Below are 12,419 nucleotides of genomic sequence, written 5' to 3' on the forward strand. Positions count from 1 at the left end.
TGCTCTACTGAATAAACCAAGAATTTTCCAAAACAGCTAAAAGTAGCTGAGTGTAGTTTGAAGGTTGTTATTTCCATAGCAACAGTAATGTTTGACAACAATGATTATCAAAAATAAAGTACAATAACACATAAAATTAGCAGCCAGTTAGATGACTGGTCTCAATATTCAGCATTGCGTTAGTCACACTCTCCTGCTTCAGGTCTTCATGTCAGGAAGTTTAAATGTTATATTACAGCAGACTTTCTTTGTTTGTTTGCTTTTTCATTATTAGAGTAGAAAAATCTTTCACTACATTTCCTGCTAGACTACCTGAACCTCATGAGAGGAAGCCCTTCTTGTCTTTATAGTTTTTGCCGATATGAGGGAGTGACAACACTACCAAGGTCCTTCAGGATCAGTAAATCCCTCGCCCTGTCAAGCAGAGCGAGGCTTAAAACTCAGTCACTTGCATCTGCAAGTTCATTTACTTTTTCGGTCACTACCCAGAGCCCAATAGGTCAGTACAACACTGACCAGAAAACAGACAACTTCAGCGACTCCACTGAAACTCTACTTATTTTTTTCCTGCTTCCAAACACACCAGAGTTCTGCTGCTTGAATCAATCAATCAATCAATCAATCAATCTTTATTTATATAGCGCTTTACAACACTAAAAAGTGACCAAAGTGCTTTCCAATAAAACCAGTGAGAACACAAAAAATTATGAAATGAGAAGTACATAAATAACATAAAATAAAATTACATAATAAGTCACAGTATTTCTAAGTATTAAAAGTCAGCCTGAATGAATATGTTGTGAGTCTAGACTTAAAAAGATCTGGGTCAGTTAAATTGCACATATCAGGGGAAAGTTTGTTCCAGCGTCTGGGCCCAGCCACAGAGAAAGAAAGCCTGGCCACCCCATAGGACCCAGCAAAGGTACAATTACATCATTTATTCAAGAAAGAAACAACAGTGTCTTCATTAGGGGCCTTGTGATATGCACATATTGATGATTATTGTAAAATTAAAACAGTTAAATATTAAGATCATGTTGATAATGTGCATATTATGACATTGTGAACTGATCTCAACTGAGAAGGTAAAAACAATCCTGATTTTTAGATGTGGATTTTAGTGCAGTTTTTACCTCTCTTGACCTCCCCTTTTGAGGATAATTTAAACCAAGTTTGTTTTTTTTATAGATGAAATCATTTTTTATCATTACTGCTTTTGGCTATATCACTCTTGTAGTGAAAATCTGATGTCATGACAACCGTTTTTTTCCACAAATGCTGCTGATCAAGATACAAAGTTGTTTAAGATGTTTAAGCAGTGTTGTAATCATATGTATACTGTATCTTCAAGAAGAAACATTAGAAAATGAATGACAATAAAAAAGTAATTTAAACATGACATTTAACCATAAACTTCCCAAAACAAATCCATCCATCAGTTATCCAAACCTACCATATCCTGCTCAGTCATGAGAGGCTGGAGCTCAAGCTGACAGCAACACCTATGTGTTAAAATAAATCATACACTGCGTACTATAAACTTTTGACCATGGTGTTAGATGCAGAATTCAAATTGCCAACTCGGGCACATTCTATCCTTTTTAAACCAGTAAACTGCTCTTTCAGAAACATCTAACAAGATTAAGAGGTGAATGCCACATAACTCTCTCATCCATGGCTACCCGTTTGTAACACAGAAAGAGGCCATTTCTATGGAAATGCAATGTTTACACGCATGGAAGAAGTCTATTATCTGCCATTTTGAAAATGTTATTTGCACACCGCTTCCTGGTGTTCCTACCTCATACTGCTCTCAGCATTTTCTTCCTTGTATTTTTTTTTTTTTTTCCATGTGCTCATCCAGAGGAAAAACAAATGGTGTAAACATCTTTCCACCTGATTAACCCCAAACCCGTGCTTTCCTCTTCATGGCTATGTATTTCAACTAAAATAGCTCTCTGGTGTTCTCAAAAACTTCTCTCAGAAGCTGAATGGCGCTTTTTTCACCTTGAAAGCATTTAAATGGAGCCAAAGGATTGTGCTTTTCTCCCTCTCTACTCCAGCAAGGTCTGTTAGGAGTTCAATGGTGTTTGGTGGAGCATGAAGTTACAGAGGAAGTGATGTGTCCACTGCAAGTGAATAAAGTGATAGTAATGCATTGACAGCACCACTCATCGCCAAGGAAAAAAACAAAAAACAAAAAAAAACAAAACAAAACAAAAAAAACACAAGTCCTTTGAGATGCGATATCTGATGTTTAACTCTGATTTCAAAAGTCATTCAAAAGTCATAGTCCATATACTGTTTTAGAGAGCCCATATGGCTGAGATTATTACTCCAATGGTTCTTGTATCGTGTGTGCACAACCTGTAAGGTCCAAAGGTTACTTCCTCACCTCTAAAACTCAAAAGTGTATGGAAGCCATCCTCCGTCTGAAAATACAAATTTCAAAGTTTAAATTTGATAACACTGTATCTCACCTCATCACAGGACCAACTAAACTAAACTAAAAGTCAGTGTTCTTTCTTTGGTTTATAAAACATCCACTAGTTGTATGATGGGGGAAAAAAAAAAAAACATATAGTAAATGCCTTTCAGACTCTTGCACCAGATGAGTAATGTTTATCAGTGTGGTTTCAGCTGAGTCATGTATTCCATAGGTGTGTCCCAATTCAGGGTCTGCACACTTCGAAGTGCAGATTTGTCTGCTATATACGTCATTGTGGTGCGCAAAGCACTGTCCCAATCATAGACTGTATATAAAAGATGGATGAAGCCTCTGTGATGTTACCTGTAGGTTTCTGAAGAGCTGAATTGAAGCTCATTGGGTGGTTCCCACCGTCGCCATCTTGGCAGCCTGTCGTCTTTCCCGGAAAATACAAAAATGGACAAAGAGATGGAGCTGAGAGGGGACTGTGAAAGTGGGGGTGGATGACTGACACAGATAGAACTCCGAGCAGCCTGTAGCTAAGAGCTAACCAAGCTAACCCGGAGCTAACGGTAGCTAACCAGCTAACGGAGGTAGGCAGGCTAAAGCTAAGGTGCACTGTTAGCCGGCTAAAAACCACGAGTGTGCTGCAATCTCCCTTCTTGCTGCGGATATTGGATACCTGTCAATCAAAAGCACACGCCCCTAATTATGTAAAATTTCAAAATTAAATAACATCCAAACAGATAAATTGTCATGAAGGTAAACTTGACCTATTAATCCTAAAATGTTTTTTGTATCAGACTTTAAAAATGTTTATTCCTGCTGTGAAGTTGGTCTTTTTAACATGCGAGTCTATGGAGATTGACTCTGTTTTGGAGCCAGCCCCTAGTGGATGAGGAGTGAACTGCAAATTTTTGCACGTCCGCGTAGGCATCACATTTTATCGCGGGAGGTTGCTGCTTGGTCCCAATTCACAGAATTCGAAGAAGCCTCCAAATCCACCCTTCAAATCTGCACTTTGTTTGGGCTTAAACGAAGGCTGCTGGTGATGCATCCTTCACAGGAAAGAAATCAGAGAGTGAGAGAGAGAAAGAGATGACATGCAGTAAAGGAGCACAGCCCAGAACACAAACCATGGCCAGCTGAGTTGAGGACCTTTAGCATCTGAACATGAGGCAGCCACTCCAATTGAGCTACCCACCACCTGAGATGACTGATATATTTAACTTCTAAATTGTATATTTATAAGTTTATATCTAAAGAGCTTGTTCATCTGAGACGATCTGAGATCTGTCAGTCAGCATGATCAGTAAACATACCCAAAGCTTCTCAAGGCAGAGAGCATTTTGTCATGATTGTAGAACTTAATCAAGCATTCTTAGTGACATTTTTATCACTTATGCTTGGCTGTAGGGTTAATACCATTTTTTTCTATGATGGAACATAAAAACTTTCATGTTTATTTAACAAAAGGAATGATGCATGCATCATAATGCATCGTAATGGATATTACAATATTTCAGATGATTTTATTCACTTCCTAAACCATATTTAAGGATATTTTACATTATTTTAAATGATTTGGTCTAAATTATACAAATTGTCTCTTTAATTTGACACATAACATTGTCACATGGATATTTTGTTAAAAAAAAGACCTTTGATAAAGGTTTTATATAACTGAACAAAATGCAAGCATGCCTTTAAAACACAACAATTATCAGAAAGTTACTTGAATAGTTCCACATATCATTACTAGCTTAGAAATTAATTAAAATTAATATTCAGTTCCTTTAAAGAGCACAATACTGAGTGACCTTATCACACTGACAAAAACTGCCCATAAGAAGACAAACACATCTAAAGTAACCAAAATACACACAGACTCACAACATGAGTATAATACTAGACATGCTGTCATCGTTTATAAATCCTCAGATCTTTGGCTTAAATCTTAAGGCGTTACCACTGTGTAACAAGCTGAGCTTTTAGACAGAGGTTTGGCACTTGTATGCAGGTTTGGACTCTGTGGTCGGGACACATGTCTACTCTACTCTCAGTAAAGCTGGCAGTGCCTGGTGTTGAACACACTGTCACACACACCATCTGTTACCTCCAGCTTTCTTGGCCTGAACAAACATGGCTATGAGTAGGTAATGGTGCAGACAAAAATTCTGACCTTGACAGTGTCTCCTGTGTGTGACCAGAGGTAGATTGATGAGAGTCAGTACTCCTCTTGATTTTGCTTTGTTTGACATAGGTGACAGAACCCCCTATGTTGCCTGGAAACCTGTCTATCTCAATGTGGGATGACAGAGGGGGGCTTTGTCTGCTTCTCTTATCTTCTTGAACTTCAAAGATAAACATCAAATTAACTCAATACATGATTTTTTTTCTTTTGATCATGCTATTGCTGTCAAACCATTACACATTTATCTTTCTCATGTGCCATTTACTCATGATCCTGTTCATTGAAACGCTATTTCTTTTAAGTCTACCATGATGGCGCTTTTACATATATATTATTCCTATAGTTAGGTAATTTAATGTGAGTCACATTGAGCCATTTATTCATTTATTTACTTGATAGATCATATGTGGGATATATGTTAGACAGAACCATCTAGTATGCAGTACGTTTGGTGAATGGTAGGTACTTTAAAATATACTGGGTAAATAAATAAAGGAAGTATCAGCTTGTAACAGTATGTCACAACTAGACCATGCAATTTCTAGTGAAACTGCTGCTATATATATATATATATATATATATATATATATATAAGTGGGTGTAAAAAGAACAGAGATGATAGATGTTTATTATCACATGCACATCCACTCTGGGTACCAAGTAATTGAGGCTGCCTGAGGTTTATTTCAACCATAGCCAAATACTGAAACTGCACTAATAAAAGTTACCAATGATCTTTTAATTGCATCTGATAATTTTCTTGCATCTGTGCTGGTCCTTCTGGATCTTTGTGCAGCTTTTGACACAACTGACCATAAGATCTTGCAGCAAAGACTTCAGCATATCATTAGAATCACTGGTTTAAATCATATTTAGCAGGCTGCAGTTTGTACATGTAAACAATGTGTCCTCCACACAAACCTAAATGAATTTAGTATTGCTATGCTGATGATACTCGGCTTTACTTATTGCTGAAACCCAATGAAACAAATAATTTACTCAGACTACCGACCTGTATCGCAGATATCAAGACCTGGATGTCCCAGAACAAAGATTGAAATCAGTATTTTTGGTCACAAACATGTTAAAGATTCTATATGTACACATTTACCTTTGGTTGTTAGATGATTTCACATTGGCTTCAAGAACTAATGTGAGGAACCATAGCTTTGTATTTGACCAAGACCTTTCCTTTCTACCCCACTGTAGGCAGATTTCCAAAGCAGCTTTGGATATCTGCTGTACCTGCTACACAGCACCTGCTGTAATGCTTAAAAACATTACAGCAGGGTGCAGGAACAAGTGCATTTAAAAACAAACATAAAAAGAAATAAAATAAAATAAAGAAAAACAGAAAGAAAAAGCTGAAATAAAATAGATAAAATGCAAGAAATAACGTTCCAGTGTGGGAAAAAAAACATTAAGTATTGAAAAGTAGCTTTAATTTTGATTTAAATAAACTGAGTGTTTCAGCTGATCTGAGGCTTTCTGGGAGTTTGTTCCAGACATGTGGAGCACAGAAGCTGAATGCAGCTTCTCCATGTCTGGCTCTCAATCTGGGCACTGATAAGAAACTGGATCCAGATGACCTGAGGGTTCTGGTAGGTTCATACTGGGTCAAGAGGTCCCTGATGTATTTTGGTCCTAAACCATTCAGAGCTTTATAGACCAGCAGTAGAACTTTAAAGTCTATTATCTGACAAACAGGCAGCCAGTGTAAAGACCTCAGAGCTGGACTGATGTGGTCCACCTTCTTGGTTTTAGTGAGGACTCGATCAGCAGCGTTCTGAATAAGCTGCAGGTGTCTAAATGATTAGACCTGTAAAAACACTGTTACAATAATCAAGCTGACTAAACATGAAAGCATGGACATCACTTATTGTTAACATCTTTTCACTGGCTCCCTGTTAAATTTAGAATTCACTATAAGATTCTTCTTATTACTTACAAAGTCCTTAACAGTTCAGCCCTGTCCTACATAAAAAATCATATTGCACCCTATCAAGCACAATGACATCTCCGTTCCCCAAATGCTGGTCTCTGTGTGGTACGCATGATTTCAAAGACTAGAATGAAAGGCAGAACCTTTAGTTTTCAGGCCCCTGTTTTGTGGAACCAGCTGACAGTTTGTGTGCGGGACACAGAAACTCTCTCAAGTTTAAAAGTCAAACTTTAAACATATATTTGAGTGAGCTTTCCTCTAATCTTGGCTTTTCTGGTAGTTTTTATGATTTTATGTATATTTGCTTTTATCATTATCTATTACACTATACTTTATTATTCAAATGTACTTTTATTCTTGTCATCTCTCAACTCTTATTGTTATGATTGTTTTCTTGAGCTAAAATTTATGTTCTTGTTTTTATTGTTGTGTTGTGTTTTTATATTGTTTTTATTTTGTAAAGCACTTTGGGTTGCTTTCATGTGCTTGATAAAGTGCTAAATGAATAAAGCTGAGCTGAGTTGAATTTAGTCACAAATGCCTAACTGAAGGTCCCACAAGGGACTAACAAGAGATTGGATTTGAAGTGCCAAAAGCCAAACTTTATGAATTAACAATAACTTGACACTAAATTGGAACTCCCCTGGTCCTTTTTTTTTTTTTTTTTTTTTTGCATGTGGTTCTGAATTGATATTAACTTTAATGTGTGTCACTGCATATGAATGAAGCTATTTGTTACAATTAGCACCAGTGAAGCTCTTGAGGGATTCAGTCTCAAGTAAATTAAGGTTGTCTTGACAGGTGTGGGCAGTTATTAATGTTCAGATAAGTTTATCTAGCATTTTGTCTTAAGTACTTGCAATGGAATAAAGCTACATCCAGGTAAACACTGAAATAACAATAACTAGTGTTGTTAATTTAAATTCACAAAATGCATGGCATTTCATCACTGGAGAAAAAAAAATACAAAACAGTCAAAAAAACAAACAAACAAACAAAAAAAAAAAAAAAAAACTTTGCTACACTAAGCAAAAAAAACTGTGTGAAAGAAGTCACCACAATAAGAACAAAGATGTTACCATGGCAAGGAATTTGGCTATCCTGAAAAAGCATTATCTGATGGATGATATCAATCTACTTTAATGCATACTTTACACCCCCTTCATACACATTCATTTTTGTCATTGTCCACAATTATTATTCGATCTTCTGCTGTCAGTGCAGTGCCAAAAAATGGTTTAATTGAACCTCTGGATCGATAGCACCTGATACAGCCTATTTCATTCTCATCTCATGGTGAAGCACTGCATTTATAATTCTATTGACAATATTGAGCAGAATTGACAACAAGGCGGGATAAGCACCTCAGGCACTGGGTAGGAACCAAGTACCATTTCTATACAGCTGTTCTTCTTTGTAAAGCCTTTTCAACCATGAACACGAAAACTGAATCCAGCAACTAAAACTCAAGGACTTTGTTTAAATATTTTTTCCACCTCATGTGTTTTGTGGCGTTAATGTGTAAACACACACCCACAGAATTTACAGATAAAAGTTTAATAGGAGGAAATATAAAAAATGACAACACAGAAGATGAAATGGCTTTATGAAATCTGTGAAATAGAGGAAGAGTGTCAGTGTGTAAATGTTTAGGTCCAGGAGCAGTGTTGCATATCAGAGGGTTATCTTGGTAATGTCAGTTTTATTTTCATTATGTTTTTTTCTTAGCTTACTAAATGTGTACAGCCAAACCTGGCAGACAGTATGTAATGGACACATACAGCTAAGCAAAATAAGCACTTCTGTCAGTGTAATCAAAGAAAAAATGAAGAAAATCCATTGAAGACACTTGTAAACTACCCACGAAAAGATAATTAATAAAACAAAAACAGAAAAGGAATGAAGACAAACACAAGTAGCCACAAAAGAACATCGCAACCAACTGTTCATTATCTAAACTGCCTATGAGATTTAATGTGGAGATATGTGGTGTGTGTTTTACATTCGCGGGGTAGTTTCTCCCAGGGCAGTGGAGTGGATAGGAGGGGCTGAGCTGTGCTGCACCGTGCAGCTACTCACCTCTGACTGAATCCCATATCTACCTTTCATCCTTCAACTTGTCCCGCGCGAGGATGGATGCCTTTCACTGCTCTTGGAGCGGGTGAAGTGTCAGGAGGAGGAATGCGGTCGGACGGCGGAACCGTCAGTAACTGGAATGCGTTTGGGCGTCGGTGATTTTTGAATTGGTGACTGCAAGAACCGCCAACGTGTCGGCGAATTGACAGACCACAGCTTACTGGTGCGCTCTTGGAGAGGAGGAACGGAGATGTGAATACGAACGACTTCCCCTCATCACCTAAAATAACAGTTTTAGGTTGTTTTAGTGAACTGACCTCACACAGTGAATTGTCATAAAGTGACACAAGTGAAAACGGGACTGATTAATTGATCGCTTATTTTCTGCTTGAGGAGGAATTCATGCGCCGATAGCTTACGAGGCCAATATGCCAGAATGGGTTCTCTACAGTATTTATTTCTTTGTGGACTTCTGTACAGCCAATCCGAAGGTAAGTTTATGACTATATATTTTACTTTAAGTTGTGAATTCAGTTGCTCTGCATTAAACTAAAGGGGTGGGGATATGACCTGAAGCGTGAGCTTCTCTATACACAGTTTTGCAGCTCAAGTGCACCAAGAAAAAAACCAGAGTACGTTGCATGGTTTACAGAGAAATTTCTGTTCCTGCTGAATTAGTGTTTATGATGCGAATGCAGCATGTCACGGTTGGCTGATTTAGTTCCGATGTAAGACATTGTTCCAGGCCAACTCCTCAGTAGCTTCGTTAGACAAAAGTTGCTCATTTATGCATGGGGACTGCTTTAATTGAACTCATTCCTTACGATAATTCAATCTAAACTTATCAATATATACCTTTGTGGTTTTTAATAGCTTATATACCAGCCAAAATTAGTCCAGGTGTTTATGCTTAGCACATCCTTAATTCTTAAAAAAAAAGAGAAGAGATTAATCAGTTTTGTTTTAATTTATTCTCACTCAAGTCTGGTTCTGTTTTTCCTTTCTGGTCTTTCAAAGGTGCAAACCGATCATTTTCAGACTGCTCATAGTTAGCTTTATTTTTGTTCATGATATCATTTATTGTAATGTTCAGGTTTTTCATTTAACTTGAAATGACCTAATATCTGATGTCTGTTTTTATGTACAGTCTGGAAATTGCCTCTTGCCTCTTACTTACACAAATAGTCCATATCCCCTATCCTGTATAGTATATTTAGTTCAATTTTACTTACAGTTCTGGAAAGACAGGAAGAAAGTGGTTTCCCGTTCACAAAGACTGTTACACTACTTTAATCCTACAGTGCATAAGACATACATATGTGTGGAATAAAATTGTTGAAGTTCAATGTACAACACACAAAATGGGTGTGAACAAGAGTGTTTTCTGGACATCCTGACACTGTATTGATAGAATCTATACAAAACAAGGTTATGATTCTGCTATGCACCCCATCTTTATTACACTCACAGTGTTGAGTATGTGTTGACATAATGCCATGGAGGTGTTGATTGTATTCTAAGGTCATTTTAGAGGCAGCAGTTTGTTTGTTTGTTTGTTTTTTCACCTCATACATTTAACCCATTGCATTTTACACAAATGAAGGCTGAATACAAACTTACAAACAAAGGGCTGATTGCAGAGCTGTATATGTACCAGTAGGTTATGTTTCCAGATATCTGTTACCTTGCACAGCGTTGCTTTCAGTTTATTAATTTTCATTGTCAACATTCTGTGAGACATCTGTGAGAAGGAAGCTTAAGTAATCCTTATTTGTTTTTGTTTGACTGACCGCTTTGCCACAAATATGGATAAACTGATTTGTGACAGTTAGCAATGTGAACACAATACCATTTTCAACACACAGACAGCGTGTTTATCTTGACTATTTCAGTATGTGTTAAGTCTTGCTGATTTCAAATATGTCTTTGGGAGTGACTTGACATTTCAAGCTTGATTTTTAAACCATAGAAAATACTTGAATGACAAGTGCCCTTTGCTTGACAGTCAAATTAATCTTTCAGTTAGAAACCCAAATTGAGTTCTTCTGAACTCTACCACTAGAAGGCTGCCACGTTAAATTGACTTTTACCAAAGTAGCCTCTGCCTATAAGTCCTAAAATAGCCTGTTTTCTTCTGCAAGCCCTTGATTTTCTGCTTCAGCACCACGGATAGATCCCCATAAACAGGCAAAACCTGTGGAAAATAAGACACTAACTTTCATGCTTAATGGTTTAAGGTAGTCACTAAAGATTTAACCCCTAAAGCATGCTATGTGCACCACCTATCTCAGGAGTCTTTATAATTGAATATTTAACTCTAATAGTTCAGAAAAGCGCAGGACAATTAGGCTGCCATGCATCCACATAAAATTTAAAGAGCAAAAGAAATGTCTAAATCTATTCACTCTGGTCCTGCTTTTATTATATTCAGGGTCGTGGGCCACACAAAGCATGAATTGTGCAGAAGGCAAGCAAACCCCCTTAACAGTATGCCAGTCCATCACAGGGCCAAAAGACTGACAGGACCCCACAGGACCTGCTTGCCGTTAGATGACGGCACCAACTGCTGAGCCAATGTGCCACCCACAACTTAAATCATCTAATTTAAATTCTGTTGTCTGACAGCACCAGTCTGAAAAGCCACAGTGCAGACAACCAATTAGACAAAGTCAGCATTCCACAAACTGTCTGTTTGTTTGTGAGTCTCTTATGGATCCACACTAATATTGTTACTCAGGAGACCTATGCATGGGTTTATAAAAGCATTTTTAAAACACAGTGTAACACCACGGTTCTGCGTGTTGTTTCCGGCTAATGGAATGCTTTTTGTCAACAAACCTCTTAACATTATAGATGTCACATCAATTCTGCTCACATTTATGACTTTATTTCAGTTGCTGTGTAGCAGGCGATCACCATGGTTGCCTTTGCAATTTTTATGTTTGTCATCATCAAAGCCTAAAAGATGAGAGACCGTGTAACATCACTTTCATGTATTTATATCGTATTTATTTTTTTGCCTTGTGAAAATCTGCTTTAGCAACTCAAACATTACACCCTTGGTTGTTTGCATGCACACAATAAAGGGGGAAGACCTTTTAACACGGATATTATAATGTGCTCATACACCATGAAACAGATGAGGGTTGGGAGGCTGTCATATCTGTAAACAGTGCCCCTACATTTGGGCCATTCTGGTTTGACATTTAAAGGTGGAAATTATAAAACAGAATTGAACTTAGATAATGTTGGTCATCTTGAAAGTGAAAAGATTGAGCAGAGTTTGGAATGTGTTTTAGCTTGTCACTACATCCTTCTCATCACAGCAGTGAAAATCACATATTTTTGTGCCATTTTCAAAAGACTCACCATCAAACACTAGTTTTAAAATGTAAATATTATGCATGATGATACAACACTGTAGAGTCTTAGTAGAAAAAATAAGTGTAAATAGGTTTATCCCCAGTTTTATGGTAGAAAATGAAAAATTCAGTGTAGCAGTTGCTGTAATACACCCACTGAGACAGCATGTTTGATAATGTCAGTGTCTGATGAAATGTGTTAATGAAAAAGCTAATGAGATATAATGACTTTTCTGCTCCTGTCTGTAAAAGTAAATATGAAAGTGCCAGTAGTAAGGCAGCTTATAACACAACTAATAAGAACTTGACACTAATTGTATTTCCTTTTAACAACTTTGATAAAAAATAGTTTTATTCTACCAGTCACACATAACATCCTGCTGCTGCATATAGAAATACAGTTTTGTAGCTTTTTTT

General features: G+C 37.1%; 1 protein-coding gene across 6 annotated transcripts in view; it reads left to right on the forward strand.

Annotated features, from left to right (window-relative positions):
• The first annotated feature begins 8,612 nt into the window (after positions 1-8,612).
• The window catches only part of LOC121654749 (roundabout homolog 2-like), a 77,801-nt gene continuing 73,994 nt past the window's right edge, over positions 8,613-12,419 (forward strand). For all 6 annotated transcript variants that reach the window (XM_042009013.1, XM_042009014.1, XM_042009016.1 and 3 more), the window contains exon 1: positions 8,613-9,131. In XM_042009013.1, coding sequence (XP_041864947.1) covers positions 9,077-9,131 — 55 coding nt within the window. In that variant the 5' untranslated portion in view covers positions 8,613-9,076. The remainder of the gene's footprint in view (positions 9,132-12,419) is intronic.

Source organism: Melanotaenia boesemani, chromosome 15, assembly GCF_017639745.1.
Source record: "Melanotaenia boesemani isolate fMelBoe1 chromosome 15, fMelBoe1.pri, whole genome shotgun sequence".
In the NCBI taxonomy this organism is placed as follows: domain Eukaryota; kingdom Metazoa; phylum Chordata; class Actinopteri; order Atheriniformes; family Melanotaeniidae; genus Melanotaenia; species Melanotaenia boesemani.